At 46.5% G+C, this 27,419-nt stretch overlaps 1 protein-coding gene across 1 annotated transcript in view; it reads right to left on the reverse strand.

Annotated features, from left to right (window-relative positions):
* The window catches only part of Cul2 (cullin 2), a 99,277-nt gene that overhangs the window by 40,488 nt on the left and 31,370 nt on the right, over positions 1–27,419 (reverse strand). Inside the window, exons 8-11 of the mRNA XM_084595568.1 lie at positions 21,796–21,852; positions 8,664–8,726; positions 7,194–7,322; positions 384–470 (exon numbers count right to left, since the gene is read on the reverse strand). Of these exons, the coding sequence (XP_084451694.1) occupies positions 384–470; positions 7,194–7,322; positions 8,664–8,726; positions 21,796–21,852 (336 nt within the window). The remainder of the gene's footprint in view (positions 1–383; positions 471–7,193; positions 7,323–8,663; positions 8,727–21,795; positions 21,853–27,419) is intronic.

The raw sequence follows: 27,419 nt of genomic DNA on the forward strand, positions 1-27,419 counted from the left end.
TGGCAGCGCACGTCCGTTTCTTGCGTTCGTGGTGGTGCCGGCGGCCGCTACCTCGATTCAAGGTGCATGTTGGCGACTAACTGCTCCCGTGCTGCTTTCCGGCATGGTCATATAATAGGACGTTATAGGATTATAGCTCTTAGCTATAGCGTGCAAAAAAAAAAAAAAAAAAAGAATAAAAAAAGAAGCGCTGTTTCAGGAGATTTGAGGTCATGTCCGTACAATCGGGAGATGTAATCAAAATTCAGGAGACTCCTGGACAATTCGGGAGAGTTGGCAGATATGAATCTACGACTACTAACGAGAAAACACTGGAACTTGATAACTTCTGATGTTTGTGTTGCTTGAGGGGTCAGGCACTCTGACGAATGCAAGTCACCCACCTTGAGCTTATTGATCATGGCCTCCTCGACATCCATTGACATGGACTGGCTGTGTATTAGCCGCTTGGCAAGCATCTTTGCGTAGAACTGAAAGGAAGACAAACGGCAGGCAGCCATATTAGGCGTGACATCTATGTGGGTTCTCTTCTCATCCCCAACACTCAGTCAAAAAACAAAAAAAGGAACAGCAACAGGCACAATAGCACAGTTTCTGCATTCAACCACAAAGGCTAACTGCAATTGGTTGTGCTGCTGTTTACGTCTACTATGCATAAGTGGTTAAAGATCAAAGCATGGACAGCAGAGCCTGAACAAAACTCCTATTAGTCAAGTGAGTTGAAAAACTGTCCACTGCATATGCATTCAATTCTAGCATAATACTTTCACGTACAAAGGCATCAAAAAAGAATTTACTATCACAACAAATATGCTATTTGAAGTTTGCTTCCTCTTTCTACAGCACTGGAAAAGAGTGAAAAAAAGCTTGAGCCAAACGCTGTGAAAATAATTGAAGGCAATTCTTCTGGTTATTTAAGAACAGCAACCTGAGATAAATAACATGCAGAAAGCATGCGAAAAACTACATTGTTTATGAGATTTTTAAGGTAAAATTGGAGCATTTAAATCTCTCCTTACCAGACACACAAAATTTTGCACCATATCGAGCACTGTTTTAAGCACTTGTTTTGCAAATACAGCAAAACCTCGTTAATTCGAACTCGGCTTATTCAAAATCTCGCGTAATTTGAAGGTTTTGAGCGGTCCCAACATTTTCTATGAAAATTTTGCTGGATAAATGTAACAGTTAGCACACCTCAACTCGGTTAATTCGTCGGCTCTGAGTGTGGCCTCAGTGATTTGTGCTATGCGGCACGCGTTTCGGAGGCTAGAATCAGTTTTAAGTGATGCCACTAGGTGCCACTAGCACCACTATGTCTTTCCGCGTTTCCATTGTACCTTTGTCTACCCTTTGCGTAGCGTTCATCGCATGGTCCGGTCTGGTCTTCGCCGCATTTCAACCTGTTCTTGCCTGTATGTGCTGTGCTCTTCGTTTCCTACCACATGTAAGGAGTTTCTGAGAAGAAAATCGTCTTTGCCGCATTTCAACCTGTTCTGTGCCCTGAGTGGACGTGTATGTGCTGTGCTCTTCCTTTCCGACCACGTGCGCAAAGTTTCTGAGAAGAAAATCGTCTTCGCCACGTGTATGTGCTGTGCTCTTCGTTTCCGGCCACTTGCCCGGAGTTTCTGAAAAGGAAATGCCCAAATATAAAGCCTTTACTCTATGCCAAAAAGTGTGCCTGATTGAAGAGGCAGAAAAATGAACGAGGTCCAAAATGCAGCTGGCAGAAAAACACAACGTGCCCCTATCAACCCTTTCGACTATCTTGAAAAACAAAGCGAAGGTTCTCGAAGCTTACGGAAAGACCCATTCAGTGAAGTGGACAAGAATTCATTTTCCAACCTATCCGGACGTTGAAGGCGCTCTACTGAAATGGCTACAGCATGCAAATGCAGCGCACCTACCTGTTAATAGCACGCTGCTACACGAGAAGGCCAATGAGCTTGCCCTGCAGATGGACCACAAGGACTTTAATTGCAGAAACAGCTGGTTGTGCCGATTTAAAGACCGTAACAACCTCACATTTGTGACAGTGGGTGGCCAAAGTGGGAGCGTTGACACAAACGTTGTCGAGCAGTGGAAGGCACATACACTGGCTCCACTGCTTCAAGAGTATGCAGAAGATATCTACAATTTAGATGAAGCTGCATTGTTCAACAAAATGCTTCCAATAAAGAAATTTGCACCAAAAGATGCGGTTGTCAGTGGAAAAAAAACAACCGAAGGACAGGATAACTGTACTGTTCGGAGCGAATATGTCCGGCAATCGTAAGCTTCCACTGCTAATCACTGGGAAAGCAGCAAAGCCTCGATACTTCAAAAATGCCCTACTCCCTTCCAAGGACGATGTGCTCTATAAAAGCAACCGAAAGGCCCGGATGACAGCAGCGCTTTTCGAGGAGTATGTGTGCCACCTCGACCGCAAGTTTGCATCGGGGCGGAAAGTTGTTTTCATTGTGGACAACTGCCCAGCCCACGGTGATATCCAGAATTTGGAGGCGATTAAGCTTATCTTTCTGCCACCGAATGCGACCGCAACATCTCAGCCCATGGACCAAAGAATCACCCTGCATGCAAGGAAGATTTATCGCTACCATCTGTTGAAAAGAATCCTCCTCTGCTATGACAACGGCAAAGAGTATTCTGTGGATCTTTTAGGTGCCTAATTGCGTATGCCTGGAAGCAAGTAAAGGGCGATCTGATTCAGCATTGTTTCAAGCATGCTGGGCTTTCTAAGCAGAAAGATGCTGGTTTGCCCAATGAAGAGAGTGACTGTTGCATTGACTTCTCTGATGCCGATAGTATGTTGGACAATGAAGGGGAAGCACTCTGTGTGCGCATGAATGACATCACTGAAGACGATGGCTGCTGCAATTTCATGAACTACATGAATGCAGAATGCGATGTGCAAACGTCATATGCAGACTTCGAAAGTGAGATCACTGACAGAGGACATTTTGACGACGATGATCCTGATGCTGAACTCGCCCGTGCACCGGCTTTAGCTGCGGTCGCAGAGTCACTAAGCGTTGTGTGCAGTTTTGTGGAGTGTAGTGGTGGTAACAGCGATATGCTGTGCATTGTTAGTCAACTGGAGGACATGACTTACGGTGCTGCGAACTACAGTGCTAAATAGTCGCGCATCAATGACTACTTCAAGTGAACATTTAAATAAAGGGACTGTATTGATGCACCAAGGTACCGCGTAATTATTTTCCATTTTTCACCCGTTTTTGATCATTCGAAACGCTGGTTATTTCGAAGGCTTTTTGCGGTTCCAAGGACTTCGAATTAACGAGGTTTTACTGTACAATGTAAACATGTTAATCTGAACTTCAATAATTTCATTTTTCTTCCAAACTTCTACTTTTCAAACTTACAAATTTCTACTTCGAAGCGTATTACTTAGTCCAGCCAACCTCCAGAGGAGTCTTATACATAGGCTTTTATGCATACAAAAACCTGTTACTTCAACCGCAATTTCGTTCCACCACGAATAATTATTAACTAGCTGTGCCTGCACTGAGTAGCACTTGGCATAAAGTAAAAGCTTGTTAATTTGAACTCCACAGGACCGGGGAAAAAGAATTATCCGATGTTCGAATTATCAACTGGCCTCAAAAAAACTGACAAGAACCATTTGTATTACAATAAATGTACCTATTTAGTTACGTAATGAACTCACTCGCATAATGAACCCACCCAGCCCCGATTTGTGCCTACTAATCTGAAGGCATCAGCTGTTAGCCCGTCCCTCCATTTGGCACTGTCACCATCCACAACACATTTCTTGGCAGTGCGCCAAGATGCTGCGCAGCAGCGATAATGGCGTGTTTATCTTTTGACTTTAGCTCCAGCAGGGAGGAGGGGGGAAGGAAGGGAACTTGGCAAAGTGCCAGCGCTTGTCCGGTTGTGCAAGCCTCGTTTTCAGTAGGTTCGCTTTATCATGCTATGAGCTACTGGGGCAGGCGCCATCTACCGCGATAGCAGCAAGTGGCTTTTGAAGGGAACGGGGATGCTCCCCTCCCGTTCCTTCAAAAGCCAGCATCATCGCGGCTGACTCACGTGATTTCGTTGACGACTGATGGGTGGAAGGATGGATGGTTGTCGCAAAAGAAAAAAAAAGAGAAAGTTTATCCCATAGTGCCCGTCCGAGATTACAGCCTTTCATGGGCGTTGGCTGGGACCGCGCTGACAGTACTTATCCGTATTTCCAAATTAACAAGGCTCCATGGAATTAAGAGTATTTTAGTTGCAAGCTACGAAGGTTGCACAAAAGTGAGAGCAGGCAGCCGCTGCCGCAGCCGTGCATTGACCTTGCCGCGGCTACCGTCCTTTCCCTCCAACGCCGCCGACCGCCGCGCCGGTCATGGCGCCATTTAAGTTTTACCACTCTTCCATGGTTTTACCTGGTTCCATCTTCTGTCCGCATTTTGCACTTGCGCAGTCTCTAATTATGCCTTCCTATCATGGAGGTGGTGCTTTACTTTTTTTTTCTGCCGCGTGATGCGCGTCAAGCTGCCCAGATGCGCAGTTCGAATTATCCGTAGCAAAACCGACTCACGTTCGAATTAACGGGCTTTTTTATACACAGATCTCTATGGAGCTTGGCCGGACCTAGTAGTGTAGTTCGAATTATCCGAATGTTCGAATTATCGAGGTTTGAATTAACGAGCTTTCACTGTATAGCCAGAAAAATGTCCCCGTGAGAGCGCGGCTTAGCCATGATGCTGTGCTGCCTTTGAAACGAGGAGACAAGGTGAAACCGGTAAAGTCAAGGAGGAATGGGTGAAACGAAATTGACCCCATGACCAGCACGGCACCCAAAGGGCGGGAGGTGGCGGCCTGTGAGACGTGCAACTAAATGCTCCTCAATTCAGTCCCTGTTAATCAGGAACACGGATCACTCTCAGTGCTGCCACGGTCACCACAAACGCAACTATATTTGAGGATATAGTGTTGGGAGGTCACTAAGGCCTCACACCAGTAATAAGGCATGCCGCGTCCCAGTGTAATCGGCAAGGTAAGTGTTCGTCAATAGAGCCCTACGCAAACCTGAACTACATGCTGCAGAGTCCACCTCTGATGCTCTAGACAATGTGCATGCCACAAAGCACTGATGGAAGTGCTCACCACAAAGCAGGTGACCACTGCATTTTACCAGTTGCCAGTGGTTCTTGTCAGTTTGCTCAGGGTATTCTGATACTTCGTGCTTTGGATAATCCATTCGAAACTTTTTTCTGGTCACTTGAGTTTTAATTGATATGCTTCGACTGTATGACAAGAGCGATAAACTGAGACAGCATTCTGAACATTATAAGCATGCCCCCCTTCCCAACTCCGCTTGCAGAGCAAACATTTGCATTTCGTCCACCTCACACATTCCCCTTCCTAAAGTAGATACAGTAAAAGTTTGTTAGTTCATACTTAAAAGGACTAGAAAAGTTATTCAAATTGCCTGAAGTTCGAATTACTGGATGATCCTGAAAATAAACTGACAAAAACTGTCTGCATTGGAGAACTAAATTTATTTGGTGTAAAACTGCGCAACAGTCACCTGCTTTCGAGGTGAGAACAGCCAAACAGAAACAGTTGCTTACATATTTCCCTGAAAGCTTTACTGCATGAACACCGCAAGGCACATTGAAGCAGAACAGCTCTAAAATGAAAAAGGCCTCCATGACATCGTTCATGGTGCAATGTAGTGGCAATGGAGTCCCCTCATAAGCAGCCAAATACTTCACCTCAAAAAGAGCAAACAACACCTTTCATGCATTGGAAGAACGATATGGATTGAAGTGAGGGAAGTTGATGAAACAAAACTCAGCAAAGTGAAACCCAAACAAAGCAGTTGGACGCTTCTGAGACTCCATGTCAGAGGTGCATGGGCAGCTCGAAAGCAGAGTAGGTTTATTTTGACAATCGCTTGCCATGCCAGCCGTATATGGATGCAGCCTCTCTTTGGGAAACAGTTCTAATTAACTGGTGCAAGACATGTAGCGCATGAATTAGCAAGTGGCCGATGGCACAAACTTACGTGAGGATTAGCCAAGACTGCCCTGGCTGTTTAAATAATCCCAATCTCCAAATTAATTGGGGCGAGATTAGCAAGCTCTAACTGTAGCAGCATGGAGGTTTAAAAATATGATTCCAAGCACATGGTGTTAACAAAGGCATATATATACAGGAGCTAAAAGATCAATGACCAAGGGGAACTAGCCGTAACACTGGAAACTGCTGCCCTGTATATATATGCAACTACATCTTATCAACATGAACTCTAAAGATCTGGCATTATGTTGCTGCAGATTCGCCCTCTGCAGAGTAGAGGAAGGTAAAGTTGTCTATCTTGAGAGTTCTCAATTTTGAGAACTGCTGAGAAACTGGATCACGTTTGGTTTACCGCCACAGCAGATGAGTCTGTGTACGTGCTGTTTGTCTGGCATGCACAAGACAGCAGATTAGAGTCCAAGCTATGGCGGCAATGCTTCAATGAAGACCAAATGCAAGAGGGCTGGTATGCGGAGTGACACCAATGCATGCTTAAGAACCAAGGCCAGCTGGTCAAAGTCAATCGGGAGCGCTACGGTAACATGACTTTTTTCTACCTGCCTCTTCCTGCTCCCTCCTTTATCCCTTTACTCGTGGCATGGTGCAGTTGTCCACTAGGAATGAGGCAGTCACTGTGCCTTTTCTTTTCTTACAACATATTTATGACTGCATTTGCGTGTTTCATTATCCATTGTGCTCTAAGCTTTGCCAGTCTTCTTTAACATATTCCGGATCTAACTAGAACAGACCTCAAGGAAGCCCAAATGTCTTCTGCATCCTTGCCTGACATGCATGCAAAAGAGCAGTATGCAGTTACATAGCCCTTCAAAAAGTGCCTAGATTTAATAAACTCTGACCAGCTGTATAATGGAGTGGTCAGCTATATAAGCACTGCAGAACAGTCAGCCCAAAAATGAAATGGGAAAAGGAATGTTGGTGGCGGTTAAGGCATGCATGCACAAATATAGGGGACTGGGGAAACCCAAAAACCACATTCCAGGCAACCCAAGCATTTCCCCAAATCCATGTTCAAGAACCTCCGTTGGAGAGTGAAGTGCCATTGCATAAAATATACTCAGCCATCAGCATGGCTTCGTGCTTGTGGACATGGCACAGGGAGAGAGTGAGGCAGGGCTGACCTTCTGGAAGACGTCCTTGTCGTCGATGTACTTGAAGACAGTGATGGACTGGGTCAGCTTGTCCTCCACTTCTGACTCGGAAATGCCCTTGGCACTCTTCTTGAGCAGTGCGTCGCAGTACTTGGCCAGCTGCAAGCAACACCAGGGAGAGGGTTTACTACAGGTATGTAACCAAAATGGTGGACACAGGCAACGCCACTATCAGTCTCTCCTGTGGATCCCCTCAAGCCCTGCAACAACCGCAGCCAACCCAGATTCACTAAACTAAACTAAAGCCACAACTCTGGATCATAGTGATCACATCTAGTGAGGCTTCGACATGACCTTAAATGCCTCACCACTGCATGTAGCCCGCATAAATAATTAAATTACAAGAAAGATTGCTGGCACCACGCTCCTTCCTTTTTCTGTGATAGTAGTAGGATTTGCACCTTGCCCTGGCAGTTATTAGAGCACTGTCAACCACCGAGTATAAAGAGCACAATTTTTAGGAAAGGAAAAAATGGAGTAGTTCGACACTGACCACATGGATATCGAGCATTAGTTCAGGGTACAGTCTCGCACAATATGAAGGTTATCACATTCGTTCCGGCAAATTGCACCAATAAATTTTTCTCACCATCACGGCTGCTTAATTTACAGCAAACATGACGTTGCAAGACAGAGGAATCATTCGGCTACTTAAGCCCACAAATTTGCTTTTCGGTTCTCGTGAAATAAACGGTATTCGAGCAGTTTAGTCTCAGTAGGCTAGCCCTGAAGTGATCACCTTCAAATTGATCGTGACTGTACTTTACCACTGATGGCACAACCATCTTCGATGCACCTTCGTTATAACCGAGGTTGCACGTTTGGTATATCTGAAGCCACTTGGTATGCATGTATCTTTGTTATAACCGAGGTTATGCGTTCGTTGCTTCAGAGATAACATGGCATGCATGCATCTTCTCTTACAGCAGAGGTTGCATGTTTGGTACATCCGAGATCACGTGATATGCATGCATCTTCGTTCGTAGGGCACGTAAGCTCCGCCTTCAAGGGTATGTACGATAGCATAGGCTACCACCTGGCGTATAAAGCTTCCCTGTAACCAAGCCGTATGGACATGCCTGCATGGCTTAGCCGTAGCGTGCCTGACGCTGTGTGCAGCAGCACTGGAATGTTGACTCTTATAGGAGTTGGCAGCTCCCCCCAACTTTGTGATGTCATGTGGCCTTGTTAAGTCACACTAACCATCGAAGAATCAGTGCTTGGCCATGCCAGCTGCCATCTATCACCTGCCATGTAGTATGGGTGCATCTTTGCTGCTCAGGCCAAATATTCGTTGTACCTGATGCCAAATGTTGACCCATGAATAATTTGAAACTCGCAAATAAATGCAGCAGAGTAAACTCTAAAATAGAGGTTGAACATATATATATATGTGCGTAAATAGGAGAGTTAGCAAAGAAAAAAACAACAGCTACTGACCAGTTCTGGAGACCGGCATGGCTGCCTCATGGTTCCTCGGTTATTAATAATTGTTGCACATGCCTGCAAGGATGACAAAGCATCGTGAAAGCTCTCGGGGCTGGATCCAAGCAAAACATCACTACGGCAAAGCCTTTTTAATGATATCATGTTGGCACAGAAAAAAAAAAAAACGTTCATGCCTCGGAGCACACACAGGGCACTTCAAAGGACGTCCGAAGTGAATACAGTGGAAGCTTGTTAATTCGAACCGTGATCATTCAAATTTTCAGATAATTCGAACAACACTATTTGGTCCGGCCAAGCTTCATAAAAATCTGTGTTAAAAAAAAAACCGTTAATTTGAACCCAAGTCAGTTCTGCAACGGATAATTCGAACTAAGCGTCGCCTCGTCTGGCCGGCTTAGCGCACCAGCACGTGGCAAAAAAAAAAAAAGGCCAAAAACACCCTCAGCGAAAGAGTGGCATATTTAGAGGCTGCACATGCCCAAAACGGGGACAAACGATGAAACCAGGTAAAACCATGAAAAAGTGGGTAAAGCCTAAACGGTGCCATGACCGGCGCCAGATGGTAGGGGTTGGGGGCCGCGGCTGCCTGCTCTCTCTTTCACGCAACCTCCGGAGCTCGCAACAAAATACTTATTAATTCGAGCCCTATTAATTCGAAAATATGGATAAGCACTGTCGGCGCGGCCCCAGCCAATGCCCATGAAAGGCTATAAGGCCGTTTCACATGATGCGATTCTCGCCGCAGCAGTGTGCGATTTCAGCTGCACAGTGACAGAAGGGCACGCCGCTCCCGTCCCAGAGCGGCTGCGACAGACTTCCATTCCAACATGTTGGTCGCACGCCACTCCCGTCGCAGCGATCGCTTCGAGCGAGACGGCTGCCAGCCAATGGAATTCAGCCTGATGTGACTGTTCTACGTAGTTACGTACAAAACGAAAAAGTTAAAAATGTCTATTTTGCATAAAGTGCTTTATATTTTGATAATAAACATTAATGAAATACTACATTTATTGTTATGCGTGTTCTACCTTTATTGCTGGTAAAATATGATGGTGCCGCCGCTCGTGCCGTACAGAATGAAATCGCTGGCGTCGCAAGCATGTGAAAGGGCTGTTGCGATTGGCGCCGCAACGACACTGCGTCTGGACCGAAATTTTTCGTGTGCGTCGCACCATGTGAAACAGCCTTATGACTTCTACGGCAATGAGTTACACGAGCTTTTTTTTCTTTTTTTGCGAGTAATCCATTTATCGGTCGTAAACGAGAGCGCGTAGTCAGCCGCGATCATGATGCCAGTTTTGCTACGCAAGGTGGCAGTAGACGGCACACGCCGCCGCCCCAATCGCCCATGGAATGATAAAGCAACGTACTGAGAACCAGGCTGGTAGAACCAGAGTAGTGCTGGTACTCTGCCAAGTTTGCTTCCCCCTCTTGCCAGAGCCAACGTCAAAGAAAAGACACGTCACAATGTTATCACTGCGCAGCATCTTGGCGCAGTGCCAAGAAATGCGGTGTGGACCGTGACAGTGCGAAACGAAGGCATTCGAAGCAGCAGGCACTGAAAATTCCCAAACTTAGTGCGCGCGCCATTCTTTTCTCGCCGAACGAGTGCCGCCATCTCGGTCCCGATTTGTTTGTGAATCCTTGCGCTTTCTTTTGTTACCCTCGATGTCGGCGATGGCAGCGCAATCGAGGCTTGGCTTGCTGCCGATTAGGAGCCTCCTGGCAGATTTAGAGTTTACCGCACTCAAATTCAAGGCTGCAATTGGGCAAAGCGTGCGCTCCTCGAGAACGCGGGGGGTCGAGCAACTGCTACTGGCTGCTGCGCCTGCTGACGTGTTGGTCTCCGCTAGTTGCCTCCCCGCGTTGTCTGATCCGGCTCTTTGCTCTCGTTTTTGGCGGTGTTTGTGCTTCAAGAATTCTGTTCACCTTCCGCCATTTCTACAATCGCAATATTTACAGTCTCTCGTCATGCCCTCTGAACATTGCGTGGTCGCTCATGATGCCTCGAGATGCGAAACGCGTTCAGTGCACGGAAGCGAAGGTCGTTCTCATGGCAAGGCGCGCCGTCGACGACTGCATTGACGCCTGCAGCGTCCTAGCATCTGTTACAGTGGAACTTGGAAAACAAGGAAATTAAAAAAAAAGCCCCTTATCTTGCCCCGTGATACCTATCCAGAAATTACCACAATGAATTTCACAATGCCAACACATTCCGCAAATTCTACAGGCCTGGACCCATAAGACCCATATATTCCTTTAACTTGAGAACCAGCGTGCACAGCTTCATGAAACTTAATAGTTAATCAAATGTACATGCTTAAAGCCTGCCCTAAAAATTTCATTGAGACATCTTAACAAACAAAAAAGGTCATTTTCTCAGAAACACTTTTTTGCTAGTGTGAGTGCTTAGGACATAGTACCTCGGGAACCACTTATCTGATTTTCACGAGGTTTATTTTATTCCGTACCTCCATAAATTTCTGAGGGCAAGACAATTTCATTTCTCAAGGCATTGTGTCTGGAATTAATGAAAAAAAATTAAAACTTGGTTAATGCAGGTCTGATTAATAACACTCATTTTGGAGCTGTACTAAAAATGTTCAGCAAGAAAATTTGGAAAAAGGGAATTTTCTTGCCTAGGGTTGACTATCCAGGAATGACCTTACCGAATTTCACAGTGCCAGCGCGTTTTGCCAATTCTCCAGGCCTGCCCCAAGGGACCTATGTAAGCCATCTTGATATACTCCTCTAAATTGGGAGCCAATGGGCCCAGCTCCATGAAACTTGGTAGTTCTTCAAATGTTTGTACAGTCGAACCCGGATATATCGAACCTGGATATTACAAATTTTGGTTATATCGAACTCACGGAGCATCCCCTCGAAAATCCCATGTAAAATTATAGGAAAGCTGCGTCATACATCGAACTCAATTTTACCGGTCGTTCGATATATAGAACTCCGCATCACGCATTGGACAGTGCGCCTTCCCCAAAGGCGATCGCATCATCCTCTGCCGTTTGCTGCGTGAAGTTTTCAAGCCACGTGCAGAAGGAATAAGAGGGCACAGCTTGGTGATGGCTGGCCTAGGCCAGCGCTGTGCCCTTTTCCCAAAGGCGCGCTCATCTGCGGTGATCACTGCCGCGCGCCAGCACGTCACATTTGCTAGCCATGTGCGTGAAGGAACGAGAGGAAACTAATGCAGCCGTGGTGTCCGGGACTGGAGAACAACACGATAAAGCGAAGTGCAAGCGTGTGCACACTCTTCTGCCGAGCTTTATCTCTCCCCTTCCCGGCTTTCGTTTGCAACAGCACGCACTCCGCATGCGCTGACGAGCCAGCTCAGCCCCTGGCAGACGTTTTCTCCACTGTGTAGTGAACGCTCGAAGCGCAGCAGCAACTGACGGCAACTTTTTTTTTTTTCCAGGAGTCATTTATTTTTGCCGTCGTTCTGAACGTGCAGCGTAGCGTATGCTATGACGGCTGCGGACGTTAGGAAGCACCAATTTTTTTTTTCATTTGCGAGAGTCGTCCTTACTTGTGTTGAACGTGCGACGCAGCGTAAGCTATCGACAGGTTCTTTCTTTTTTTTTTGCGAGTCGTGTATTCTTACATTTATGAATCAACGATAGCATGCGGTCAGCTGCAATCTTGACACCGACTTTTAGCATTGTTAGCTTCAAACGGCATTTGCAGCTATATCACGCTTTCCAATGATTTTGTGGCAGTGGACTATGCCCGCCCCAAGCGCGGCGTGATAAATCGAACCAGGCTTCTGCAATCAAGCCATCACGGGTACTCTCCGAGTTCACTCCCTGCCACCGCAGGATCTATCAAAAGTATAGTCAAAAGATAAACACACCGTGACGTTATCACTGCTACAGTGTCGGACACTGTATCGCTGTGTAGCATCTTGGTGCGCTTCCAATAAATGAGCTGTGGATGCGACGGTCGAAACGAAAAAAACGTGGCAGCGAACGTCTTTTTTTTTTTTTTTTTTTGAAATTCGCGGGGGCAAAAGTGGAAGGTGGGTTCATTATGCGAGCCGGTTGACCACGCTACAAATACAGTATCATTTTTCATGATTGCAAGTGGCGTCTCAAGCCGATTTCTGTATATCGAACTATTTCGCAATCCCCTACGAGTTCGATATATCCGGGTTCGACTGTATAAGCCTACCCTAATAATTTTAAGATATCTCAAGAAATAAAAAAAGTTGATGCTCAAGGGTAGCCTCCCGCCTTAAGGCAAAACTACTACAGAATTACGCTTCTGTTAGCAAAAAAAATGTCAAATTTAGCAAAGCCACAATGTCAGCGACTAAAGAGGGAGTGTTCACATGAGCCCGTGATCGAGCGATTTAGATTTTGGCTTAAGCTTCATACACTGCGCTGAATGTTTATTTTGCACTGAGTAGTACTGTGACTTGCATATTTTTAGTATTAGACAACTCCTCTGAGGTAAAAGCTACTTAATTCGAAATGGCTAAATTCAAGCCTACAGTCAATTTGAACTGATGCCCAGGTCCCTACAAAGCCCTATGTATATCAATGGACCAAAACTACCAATAATTCGAACATGCCGGTATCAAACTAGCAGTGCTGCTACTGCCAAACTGCGATTTGGAGCAACTTTTGGAGCAGTACAAAATGGACTTTGGAGCACATTGGAGCAGCTTGACAAGTGATTTGGAGCACTTTGGAGCACCTGTGTGCCGTTTCTAAAAGGTCTGTTGTCCACCAAGAAGCCGATATATCAACTCAGCTATTGTGAACAAATCGATTTACGGTATTATCTTGCCGTTGCCTTCCCTGTCCATTATTACAAGGTGTTCTGCAGCAAGGAAGTGCAACACTAAGAAAGAAAGTATTACATGCATTATCTATACCAATGATCATTTGAAGTATTTATTCTATAAAAACAATGAGTATGTATCATCATGAAGCATTTTATTCAGAAGAAAAACAAGCCCAGCTTTTCCACATAAGTCAAACCCGGATATATCCAATTTTGGTTATATCGAACTCGCGGAATATCCCCTTGAAAATCCCATGTAAAAGTATAGGAAAGCCGCGCCATATATTAAACTCAATTTCACCGATCGTTCAATATATCGAACTCCACACCACGCACTCGAAAGTGTGCCTTCCCCAAAAGACGATCGCATCACCCTCGTCCGCTTGCCGCGTGATGTTTTCAAGCCACGCGCGGAAGGGATGTGAGGGGACAGTTCGCCGACAGCTGGTCTAGAGCAGCCCTGCGCCCATTCCCTACAAGCGCCCATCTGCGGTTATAGTTTCCCACGTGCCAGCATGTGACGTTTACAAGCCATGTGCATGAATGAACCAGAGAGAACCCGTGGGAATGAGAGGGAAAAACATGATAGAGCGAAGCACAAGGGTGTGCCCATTCTCTTGCCGAGCTATCTCCTTCCTCGCTCCCGGCCTTCGTTCGCATTAGCACGCGCTACACATGCGCCAAGCCAGCTCAGCCAGTTTTCAAAAAGAACGTCGGACGCTTTCTGCAGCGTGTGTTGTGAACCCTCTGCGCGGACGTGGCTATGGTGCTTGCGGAAGCGGCAGATATCTCTCTTTTATTTATTTTTTTTTTTGGCGAGTGGCCCATTTTTATCGTTGTGCTGTACGCGTGGCGTAGCATAAGATATGGCGGCTGCGGACGTTGAGAAGCGGCAGTATATTTTTTTTGCGGGAGTCGTTTATCCTTGCATATATGAATCAACGAAAGCACGCGGTCAGCTGTGATCATGACACCGCCTTTTAGCATTTTTTGCTTCAAACAGCATTTGCAGCTATCCCACTTTCTAATGATTTTGTGGCAGTAGACTACGCCCGCCCCAAGCGCGGCGCAATGAATCGAACCAGGCTTGTGCAATCAAGCCATCACGGGCACTCTGCCAAGTTCGCTCCCCGCCACCGCAGGAGCTATCAAAAGATAAACGCACCCTGACGCTATCGCTGCGAAGCATCTTGGCACGCTGCCAAGAAATGAGCTGTGGATGAGACGACCGAAACAGAGTGTAGTGTTGTGCGCCACCGACATGCAAGCAAAAACGCTCGTGATTTCTGCCGCGGCGATCCAGAAACCTTGTTTTGAGCTGCCGTGGTGGCTCGAGAGGCGAGAGGGATGCAGTTTCAACAAGTTGGAAATTTTTCATTCTGTCGCTGCCGCTCGTCGCTGAGATCGCTCGATCGCTTGCATGTGAGCAAGCTGGCCTTAACGCTTTTTTTTTTCTTACAAATTCTCAGGTGCAAAAGTGGAGGGTGGGTTCATTTTGCAAATGGATTGATTACGCGACAAATACGGTATCATTCTTTCGCATCGTAATTGCCGTCACAAGCAAATTTTTGTATATCAAATTATTGATATATCGAACTATTTCGCGATCCCCTTCAAGTTCGATATATCCGAATTCGACTGTATCGCTCCTCCGAAATCGCAACACCCTAAAAAATGCTGTTTTGAAAAAACAAGCAAAAATATGTCAGAACATGTAGATTTAAATTATGGCAAGTTCTGATATCAATATGATTAGGAATGGTTGGAAAGTAAATTAAAGAAAAAATAATATTCTATACCAATTTGAGCCAAAGTTACACCATAAAAAAATCTTTAAAGGAAATGTCGATTTTGGTGCCAAGACAATCTTTACATTAAATTTTCCGTATGGTTATTACATTTACGTTGGTGTCAAAAGATACATGAGGTTAGCTTTCTAGCAAAAGAAAATAACTGTAGCAAGAGCAGGACCAGAAATATTGACCTGGTGACTGCTCAAAATTCAATTTTGAGAAATTGGCGAAAAACGTTTTGGGCATATTTTTGAATTACCAAGGCTAACAGCAACTTGATAAAATGAGTTATGACTGGTTTTTGGTGTGAATGCACCGTTTCCAATCGAGATAATTGCCCCTGCAACTCAGAAGCAAATATATTTCGACAAAGTTTGCGATTCCGCATGCCACACGCGATCGTCGCTGCAACCACTCAACTAAGTTTTCCGAGTGCTCTATCTGTCGCGCCCATGGTAACTGCACAGGTATCCCTTTTTCGTCTGCATCGTCATGATTATGATGCTCGTACGCGGCAAGAATAGCTTAAAAGGATTCGTTCGCTCTCCTATCTGTCGTGCCGAGTCCCACCGGCTACGTCCTTGTCGGCCCATTGCGGAGCGTTGGCGCTTTGTTGCTGATTGCTGATAACAGGATGCCGTGTCACCGGCGCGCCTCTTATTTGCACCTTTCTTCGGTTTTTAGGCCAGTATGACACCCGAACCTAAATTTTCCCCGTTTTACACTATGGTCGTCGGAACATTGGCAAACTAGCTAGGCCTAACTACGCGACCTTTTCAATATGGCGCCAGCCGCAAGCAATCGACGCTGACAGCCAACCAAAAGTGGTCACTTGGGTCACATCATGGAGGAAGGTTTCCTTCCTCCATGGGTCATATGCTTTCGGAGCCAAATAGCAGTGCGTGTTTAGCGCAAATTTGTCCCTTTGTTTTCTGCTTCGGGTGTTCGCTCGCGGATGCCGAATGGGAATAGCATGGATCACGATCTTCGAACGGTGGAGAGCGTATTTCTCGATCTGCCGCCGATCAGAACTCAGCGCGATTTGACCTCAATTTAAAGTGCCAAACGTTCAGATTCGCAACTTTGGAGAGCCACCCCTCTCTATGAAAAGCGTGCCGCGTTCATTTGTTTGGTTTGGTAAAACTCTATTTCCCACAGTAGGGGTCCTGAAGGAATCATACCTCTCTTTCTAGCCACCTTAGCGAAAGCTAGCAGCGCCGCGTCGGCGGCGTCAAGGCACCCTGCTTTATATATTATTTTGCTCAAACGACTATGTATGAGGTTGCATTCAATGCAATAGATGGCTTTACATAACTACAACTTCGCCTCGGCTCTGGCTGCGTACATCTGATCCCTCTACAGCCCTGTCATTATCATCATCATTGCTCGATAGATTCATTTTGGACTACTCTGACGCATTTTTTGAAGTTTGTATCATGATGGCGAAGCAAATCGCACTTGGCGCAGAAAGGTGCAATTGGAGCAAGAGTGGAAGAACTGAACTAGGAGCCAATGGCCGACACTGCTTCTCGTAAATAGAAGTCGTCTCGTAACAAGTACAATGCATTAAATTTTTTTCTTTAAATATGCAGAACGATCAGAAAGAATGAGCCAGCGCGCAATTTGGCACGCACGAGGCAAGAAGTGAATTTCATTGCTGGAGCTTCCGGCGTATGCCATAGCAGGCTTCTGCTGACACGCGGGTGCCGCCATTGCTCCGGCGTAAGCTGTTGCCGGTCTTCGTTGTGCTGTGGCAGCCGCGATCAGTGGGACGCACCACCATGAGTAGTCTTTTACGCTTGTTGCCGCGTGCTGCATGGGCTTGCTCAGTGGCTTGGTGTCTCGCCGGTGACGTCTCATTGACTTTGCAAAAGCCGTAGAAAGTACTCGGCAAAGGATTTAAAGACAAAAATGGAAACATTGCAGGTGGTCGAATGTCCTCTCTTAACAGAGACAGCAATTGCCGAGAAGTATGCCATCAAAAAAAGCATGTTGTCTACCTACATCAAGAACAAGGACTCTATCATCGACGCCTACCAAAAAGGAGATTGAGCCCTCGCAGAAATGACTATGGACGTCAACTTACCCCGAGATGGAGACTGCTGTCGGTGCATGGATAAAGGATGTTTGCAGTCCGATTATTCCATTAGGTGGAACCATAATTGCAGCAAAGGCAGTGGATTTCGCTGGCCAAATGGGCATCAGTGGCTTCAGTGTGTCGGAAGGCTGGTTATCTCGTTTCGAGGCCCGCCACTAGCTGACATTTAAAAACGTCTCTGGAGAGCCAGCCACAATTGACAAAGAAACCTATGAAAATTGGTTCTCAAGTGCACCAAAGCAGTATTTTGCTGATTACTCGCTCAGTGATGTTTTCAATGCTGATGAACACGCATTTTATTTTAAATTGCTCCCAAGCGAGACTGAGATATAATGGTAATAAGTGCTCAGGTGGGAAGCGAAGCAAGGAAGGGCTACCGTGCTGGTATGTGCGAACGTGAGAGGCACGGAACGGTGCTGCTTGCTTGCGATAGACAAAGCAGCGAAGCCTCGTTGCTTTAACGACCTAAAGACTCTCCCTGTTGAGTACACTAGGAACAAAAAGTTGTGGATGACGTGTGCAATCTTTGCGGACTGGCTGCGCACACTAGACAAAGTTCGCAGCACATTGTGACATCAACAGACTGAAGGCGATCCATCTAGCATTTTTGCCAAAAAAAACAACTGCTGTACTGCAGCCTATGGACCTCGGGATTATTAAAAATCTCAAGACACTCTACAGGTGCCACCTCTTAGAGCAGATTCTTGTGTGTATGGAAAGTGGGAAGCCATACGATGTCAACTTGCTCGGAGCTTGCCACATGCTGGCAACATTGTGGAACGCTGCCTGCTCAAGTGGTTCAAGGTGATGATTCCGTCGTGCTGTATCCTGCCTACGCTGTTTTATCAGAGGGTGTTGACTTCGTCAGCTTTGTGGACGTAAACGACAGCATGGAGACATCGGGGCCGGGGCCTTTAAGTGACGCCAAGATTATAGAGGCTCCATGCAGTCAGCAGCATGACCCACGCGCGGGTAGCACGCCTGACAGTGACGACGAGTCCGACAAAGTGGACGATCCATTGCCACCCCTGAGTGCATGCGAAGCAGCATCGGCACTCAATCTGGCTGTGCACTATTTCTCCATCGATCAGCATTAAGATGCAGTGCTGGAAAGGCTGGGCAAGTTGCACACGTTTCTCGAGTTGCGGTAAAGAAAGCGCAAACGAATGCAAATGACCGATTATGCTTCGATCGACATTCTGCTGTTATTAACATATCCTTAAAGCATAAATAGTGTCATTATGATGCCTGACACTCAAATGGGTATATTTCAGTCGAACCCAGATAAAGTCGACGACAGATTTTTCAGGCTCTCAACGAACCACGAAAATGTCCGAAAAAACAAATGTGCACCAAAAAAGATCAATTCAATGCCTATTATTCACTTTGAGGCCAGAAAAAGTGATGAATGCTTTTCTGCACCACACTCCGCTTCCATGCTAACAGGTCCGCCTGAATTTCGCTTGCATAAGCTCAGCTTGTGTCCGCTGCGCTGCTGTAGGTGAGTCATCGTCGTTATCGCTCTCAAACTCTGCAAGCACTTGGCGAATAATTTCTGCATCTATGAGCCCAGTGCACAGTTCCAACTCGTGGTCCACGTCTGTGAACTCTGAAAGCGAGATATGGCCAATGGAATTTCGACACCAGCAGTGCGAAGGTCGTGAATGAGCTGCTCACTGTCTGACAGCTGCTCGACGACGCTCTCCTCGTCCAAGGCCGCTGATTTATCATTCAGCACAAATCCCGCGAGCATACCAAGTGCTCCAAGCAAATCGACAGAGTAGGTTTTCCCACTGTCGAGGCACATCACCACCCCTAACCACTGGATCACAACATCGACTTCCTTAAGTGCCTTCTCGCTGCCGCGTTGCACGGAAAAAAAAAAAAAAAAAATCTCCTTATAATATCCAGAAACAACTTCTTGAAGAACTGGAGCCGATTCAATTAAATGCGAGACACAGTAGCGACAGAACGTAGTTCTTGCATCAGCACAACCACGGCTAGGCCTATTCGCTACGCTTGGCAACGCACGTGAAACGCACGGCAAGCACAGAGGGACGGGCAGTCGAAACGATCACGCTAAAAGAGAAAAAAAAAAAAAACTACTCCAGCGGCGAGCAGCGACGGCACATTGTCCCGGAAACGGAAGCTGCTAGGCAAATAATACAGCCTCGATCCAGCGTCAGTTTAGCTGAAGAGCGGCATGCAAGGCCGGCACCGTTTTCAGGGCTATCGAAGAAAAAAGTAAACAAACAAGATGGCAGCGACACCGCTAAAATGTGTGGTGGTTGGCCCGGCTGATACTTGGAATGTCCGAAAAATCGAATAGCCCTCAATAGAGTGTCCGAAATATTGAGCAGCGTAGTACATTAACTTTATAAGGTATGTCCTGGGGCTGGGAAAAAATCCGAATAATCAAGCACATCCGAATAATCAAGCACATCCGAAAAATTGGATGTCCAGAAAATAGGTCGTCGACTGTATATCGAACTCGAAGGGGATTGCGAAATAGTTTGATATACAGAAATCAGCTTGAGACGCCACTTGCAATCATGAAAAATGATACTGTGTCGCGTAATCAACCCAGTCGCATAATGAATCCACCCCCCCCCCCCTTTCGCCCACGAGAATTTGAAAAAAAAAAAAAAGAAAGAAAAACATTCGAAACCGCTTTCCTCCGTTTCGACCGCCGCAACCACAGCTCATTTATTGCCAGCGTGTCAACATGCTACACAGCGATAACTTCACGGCGTGCTTATCTTTTGACTACACTTTTGAAAAATCCTGCGGTAGCAGGAAGCGAATTGGCAGAGTGCCCGTGATGGCTTGATTACATAAACCTGGTTCGATTTATCACGCCGCGCTTGGGGCAGGCATAGCCCACTGCCACAAAGTCATTGGAAGTGTGATAGCTGCAAATGCCGTTTGAAGAAAAAATGCTAAAAGTCAGTGTCATGATCGCAGCTGACTGCGTGCTTTAGTTGATTCATAGATGGAAGAATGGACGACGCCCGCAAAATGAAAAAAAAAAAGAGCCTTCCTAACGTCCGCAGCCGCCATGGCTTCGCTACGCCGCGCGTTCAGCACGACGGCAAGGATGAATGACTCCCACAAAAAAAAAAAAAAAAAAAAAAAAAAAAAAAAAAAAAAACTGCCACTTCTGCGTCCGCAGCCGCCGTAGCTACGCATGTGCAGCATGAAGACACGAGACGCGCATCACACGTCAGCCGCCGCGCAGAGCGTTCACAACACACACTGGATAAAGCATCTGCCATGGGCTGAGCTGCCTTGTCCGTGCATGCGTAGTGCGTGCTGCTGCGAACGAAAACCGAGAGAGGAAGGGGAGAGATAAAGCTCAGCAGAAGAGTGGGCACACCCTTGCGCCACTTCGCTCTATCATGTTTTTCCCCGCTCCCAAACATCACGGCTACAATGGTTCCCTTTTGTTCCTTCATGCACATGTCTTGCAAACGTCACGTGCTGGCGTGTGGCAGCGATCACCGCAGATGTGGGCGCCTTTGGGGAAAGGGCGCGGCGCTGCCCTAGACCAGCCGTCGCCAAACTGTGCCCTCTCATTCCTTCCGTGCGTAGCTTGAAAACGTCATGTGGCAAACGGCCGAGGGTGATGCGATAGTCTTTGGAGCAGGCGCACCGTCCAATACGTGGTGCAGAGTTTGATATATCGAACGACCGGTGAAATTGAGTTCGATATACAATGCAGCTTTCCTACACTTTTACATGGGATTTTCAAGGGGATTTTCCGCGAGTTCAATATAACCAAAATTCGAATTATCCGGGTTCAATATATCCGGGTTCGACTGTAGTTCCAGGCACATAAATTGAATGGCTATTTTTATTTCCTTTGGTGTTTGGACTCCCATGATGCCCTCTACAAATGTGCAGTAGTGCACATTCCACGATAATGATCTCAGATATGGCTGTTCTGGCTTTGACCCGAGCGACCGGGTGCGATCACTTTTTTTACTGCCAGCTCGTTAATTCAAACTCCACTTAATTCGAACAATTTTCCAGTCGCCTCAAGTTCGAATTAACAAGCTTTTACAGTATTAATTGCAATTAAGCAGCAACAGTCATTGAGAAATCTGCAAGCTTCTGCAAACCTGCATTGAAAAGGCCAGAACTTCTACCTTTTCCCAACTGGGCATTATAAAGGGAAGGTGCGAGGGTAGCAAGATATTTTATCATGAATCAAATCCAATGATTCAATGATTCAACTGCACTCAATAATCCAAACCCATACCATTCTATCACAGCCAATCCAAGTCTGAGCTCACGAACAAAGTTCTACACAGCTTTCCAATTGTGGTCAGACAAAGCCAGTGCAACCTTAGTCTGCTAGAGTTGTCAAAAGAAATGAAGCTTGTAAGAAGAGCTGCTAGAAATCCATGTACAGGCTTGGTGCAGAGATGCTCACCTTGTCCAGAGCTCCTACAAATTGCTGGTCACCTTGAAACACGTCCCTGACCATATCCTGTGGGAGAAGGGAGATATGAAACACCCTGGTGAGAAACAGACTAAAACCTTCTCGCACTGACAACTGTACACAAAAGCACTGCCTGGGGGGAAAAACAGTCCGTCATGCACTACGTCTGCATTGCATTAACACCTAATATAAAATAACAGGTGAGCCGACATCAAATTCTTGGTTGAAAAATAATTATGAATTATAAACATTGGTTGCGAGGTGAAATAAAATGCATTACAATGATTTTGAGTGTCAGCACAAAAAGCTCAAGCTAAACACAAGATATATTCCACGAAACACAGCTATAAAAAGAAACTCAGCATTAACAAACTAATATTTTTTACTATGGGTGCATGCAATTATTATAAATTTCGAATACGAATTGAATACGTGTGTTATTCTATTTGTGTTCATATTTAAAAATTACGGAACAACACGAAAATGTTCACGTTACCCGCAGTTTCACTGAAATGCTGGACCGCGTGAACTTGCAATGCCGGGAAGACTCAGCAAATATGGTCCAACTACAGTCAAATCTCGTTACTACAAACACCATGTAAACGAATTTTTCTAATTAACCAACTGATTTTCAATGTTTTAAATGTAAAAATATCTCAGAACTACAAATTTCAACATAGCGCATATTTCAGATTAACATATTGTTACGACGTTTATTTAGACAGATCTTAGGCTGCGCTAGAGAATAGCACAAAAGAGCGGGGCAGAACCAGCTTCCTCCTCTTCTGCTTATTACGCCAAACCTCATCTTCCTTCAATAAGGACCGCGGGAAGTGCGTGACACTGCCCCCTTCGCAGACGATGCCCGCCGGGCGAGTCAAGGTCCGTCACGTTGATAGAAGGGCTTCATGCGGGCCACGTGGACTACTTGAGTCTTCGAGAACGACGCCCTTGGGTGGTCACGCGAGAGACTACAAAGTTTACTGCGCTGAGGCGTTCCAATACAACGAAAGGGCCAGTATTGTGGTGCAACAGTTTTTGGCACAAGCCGCGCTTACGCAACGGCGTCCAAAGCCACACCAAGTCACCAGGGACATAATTAACATCTTGATGACGCTTGTCGTAGCGTTGCTTGTAGCGTTCCTGGGAGGCTAGAGTGCGAAGTCTAGCGAGTCGGCGAGCTTCTTCAGCCAAGGAGAGAGTATGCGCTAGTGAAGTTTCAGCAGGGAGTGAGAAAGGCAGAAACGTGTCCAAAGTGCTTCGTGGAGGTCGTGCATAGAGAAGAAAAAAACGGACTGTAGCCTGTCGTTTCGTGCTTAGCAGTGTTAAATGCGTATGTTATAAACGGAAGGACTTCATCCCAGTTTTTGTGGCGGGAGTCGACATACATTGTGAGCATATTGCTAAGCGTCCGATTGGTGCGTTCGGTAAGACCGTTTGTTTGTGGGTGGTAAGGAGTTGAATGGCGAAAATGGGATGAGCAGAGGCGAAGAAGTTCTTCTACAACTTCTGCCGTAAACTGTCGGCCACGATCGCTTATTAACACATGAGGAGGCCCATGTCGAAGAATGATGGACCGTAGGAGGAACGCCGAGACATCAGAAGCAGTGGCTGACGGTATAGCAGCAGTTTCACAGTACCGCGTAAGATAGTCTACGCACACTATGGCCCAGCGGTTTCCGTTGGAGGAACGGGGAAACGGTCCTAGAAGATCAATTCCTGCCTGTTCGAATGGGGTTCGTGGTGGCGTTATAGGCTGAAGATGACCCGGCGGTGAGCAGGTTAGGTGCTTGAAACGCTGGCACTGGAGGCAGCTGGCCACATAACGTTGAGTAGTTTGACGCATCTTCGGCCAATAAAAACGTTCCTTAGTCCTGTGCAATGTTCTTGCAAAACCCAAGTGTCCAGCTGTGGCACCATCGTGCTTTACCCGAAGAACCTGACACCTAAGACTTGTAGAAACTACCAGAAGAAGCCGCGCACCTACTGACGAGTAGTTCTTCCTGTATAGTACACCGTCACGAATGCAGAATGAGGTCGTAGGGTTCCGGGATTGTGCTGCCTCAAAAAGCAGCGCCAACTCGTTGTCGTGCCGCTGCGCAATCTTGAATTCACCAACATCAGGGAAACTTGTAGAGATAGCAGCTATATATTCATCCAAGACCTCATTGTCGCAATCAGTACTTTCAAGTGGCAACCGTGACAAGCAGTCAGCATCACCGTGCTTACGACCACTCTTAAAAGACACAGTAAAATTGAATTCTTGAAGGCGCAAAGCCCACCGCGCAAGGCGTCCACAGGGGTCACGAAGGTTTACAAGCCAACATAAGGAATGATGGTCTGTCACAATTTTAAATGCACATCCATAAAGATATGACCTAAACCGTTGCACACCGAATACAACAGCTAAGCATTCCTGTTCAGTTACTGTGTAATTACGCTCAGCCTTGCTCAAAGAACGGCTTGCATACGCAACGACATGTTCATCGCCATTGTGGCGCTGTATGAGCACAGCACCAATTCCAACTGCGCTGGCTTCAGTGTGAAGTTCTGTTGGAGCTGATGGACAGAAGTGGCGTAGTACTGGTCCTGATGTCAAAATAAACTTTAACTGTCGAAAGGCGGAGTCACAATCGGCAGTCCACTTGAAAGGCACATCTTTTTGCAGAAGACAAGTAAGGGGATATGCTAGATCAGCAAATTTCGGAACAAAACGCCGAAAATAGGAGCAAAGCCCTAAAAAACTCCTGAGCTGTTTTAACGATTTCGGCGATTTAAAACAAGTGACAGCTTCGATCTTTTTCGGATCAGGCCTGATTCCATCCTTGTCTATGAGATGTCCAAGTACCACAGTCTGGCGTTCTCCAAAACGACATTTCTTGGAATTGAGTACCAGACCAGCTTTCTCAATACACTGCAAAACAACCTCTAATCGACTGTTGTGTTCATGAAAAGTTTTCCCGAATATCACTACATCGTCCAAATAACACATACAAATGTGCCACTTCAGCCCGCGCAAAACTGTATCCATGAATCTTTCGAACGTGGCTGGAGCGTTACATAATCCAAACGGCATCACATTAAATTAATACAGCCCGTCTGGGGTGACGAATGCCGTCTTTTCTTTATCTTCCGGGTGCATGGGGATCTGCCAATAGCCTGATCGCAGGTCAACTGAGGAAAAATAGGAGGCGGAATGTAAGCAATCAATGGTGTCATCAATACGTGGCAGGGGATACACGTCCTTCTTGGTAACAGTATTCAGACGTCGATAATTAACACAAAATCGCCATGTGCCATCTTTCTTTTTGACTAGAATCACAGGGGCAGCCCACGGACTAGACGATTCCTGAATGATGCCCTTATGCAGCATGTCACGAACTTGTTCTTCGATTGTTTGGCGCTCTGATGGGGATACACGATAAGGCTTCTGGCGGATTGGATCAGCAGTTCCTGTATTGATTCGGTGCTGAGTACGGGAAATGGGAATCCGTGGTGGCGAGTCCCGAGAGAAATCGAAAGCCGCAGTATGTTTCGCCAGAACTTCCACTAAACTGTGACGGTCACTTGTTGGCAGAGATTTGTTAATCATGGCAAGAAATTTTGTCTCATCTTCTTCTGAGCATGCGGTAGGCTAGGAATTGTCTGTGCTGAGCACGGCCACTGATTTAAAAGTGTCTTCGTCAAAGTTGGCAAGTTTTAGACCACGTGGTAATACAACAGGTTCGTTAGAGCAGTTAGTCGTCCACAAAGAAGAATGGCCATTAATGACTGAGATGATGCAGCGGGGAATCAGAATACTTTTCTTCGCGCAGTTGAGGGTGAGTAGTTCAACCACAGCGTCGAACGCATCACTGGCACAGCTGGAACTCACAACTCGTATAAACTCTGCTGACATTGCAGGAATGACTATGTCTTCCGAAACCGAAAGCGTGCTAGGATGGGTCCGCGAATTTTCACACAAAGCAGATTCAATTCGAGTGCTCACAGAAATGTCTCCCCACATTGCTCCAGAAAATCGAGTCCAAGAATTACGTCATGCGTTGATCGAGTAAGTACTGCGAATTCAGTTCGGAATATGTGGCCGGCGATAACAAGATTCACGGAACAGACTCTAAGTGGGTTAAGCGGTTCGCCACCAACACCACATAATGTTGTCGCACTATCCCAAGCAAACATAATTTTACGACCAAGGCAGTTTTTAAAAGCGAGACTTATAATAGAAATAGTTGCACCTGTGTCCAACAACGTCATAGCACGTACACCGTCCACAAACGCTTCAATTCGGTTTTTTAACATCGAAATGGGCAGAGGCATGGGTAAGCTAGAATCTTTTGCGACCTCACCTCCATCGGCCGCACTCACTAGTTTCCCGGAGGTGACGACCGTCGTCGGGGAGAAGGGGATTGTCGTAGGCGCCGAGATGGTGGTGTCAGGCTACAGTCAGAGGCCGGTGATTCGTTTCGGTTCAGCACCATTCTGCGTTCTTGTCGGCTAGCTGTTGCTCTGTACTCATTCCGGCCAGGTGTTCTTCTATATGAATCATCATTGTCAGCAGGAAGCCTTGTACGGGAGTTCACCCACTGTCGGCGATACTGCTGGTACGAACGACGGTTGCGGCAAAAGCGGGAAATGTGGCCGATCATTCCACAGGCATAACACACTGGGGGCTCACGTTCATTCGATGAATAAGGCTTATCGTCGCTTGTATTAAACGTTTCATGCTCTGGATGTGGCCGACGAGGAGGACGAGAGTGCTCGCTGTTGTAGGCGTTGATGTTGAGAGGCTGGATGTTCGGGCGATGAGCAGCAGAGCATCGGGTGTTTGAAGGAGATGTAACAGAGGGATCATAACAGGTAGAAGATGGGCTGTCTGACGAAGAGGTACTCCTGTAGACGGGTCTGACGTGGTCCCCAATATCTTGATGCCTCCGAAGCTCTTCGCGGACAATCTGGCTAATTGTATCTGCCAGGCTTGTCGTTTCAGACACATCCACACTAGCGACAGTTGTCACATTAGGCAGCCGACCAAACTTCGGAATGATACGGCGTCGCTTCAAAGATTCAAACGTGCGGCAGTGCCGTGTTACATCAGCGGTGGTATTCAAATCCTCCTTGCAGATGAGAAAGTTGTACACATCTTGCGCTATTCCTTTGAGGAGGTGGCCCACTTTGTCTTCTTCTGTCATTCGATCATCAACTATTCTGCATAGCTTGAGGACTTCTTCTATATAAGTTGTGCAGGTCTCCCCCGGTACTTGCGCTCGCTGAGCCAGAGTCTGTTCTGCGCTCTTTTTTCGAGCATCGGCATCGCCGAATCCCGCTCTCATTTCTTCCATGAAGCGATCCCAGGCGGTAAGGGATGCTTCATGATTGTCAAACCATGTTAGTGCAGTTTCTTCAAGAAAGAATACCGCATTCGCCAGCTTGGTATTCGCATCCCAGCGGTTGTATTTGCTCACCCGATTGTAGTGGGTGAGCCAGTCATCCACGTCTTCCCCAGGCTTGCCATAAAAGTGTTGGTGTTCCCGGTAAGGCGGTGGGATGGTCGGTTGTGCTGCTGGCATGGGCGGCGTTGAAACATCTGCTTGCGCCATCTCCGTCCGTAGGGGGGG

This window comes from Amblyomma maculatum, chromosome 2, assembly GCF_055883805.1.
Source record: "Amblyomma maculatum isolate TAMU_Amacu chromosome 2, ASM5588380v1, whole genome shotgun sequence".
Lineage (NCBI taxonomy): Eukaryota > Metazoa > Arthropoda > Arachnida > Ixodida > Ixodidae > Amblyomma > Amblyomma maculatum.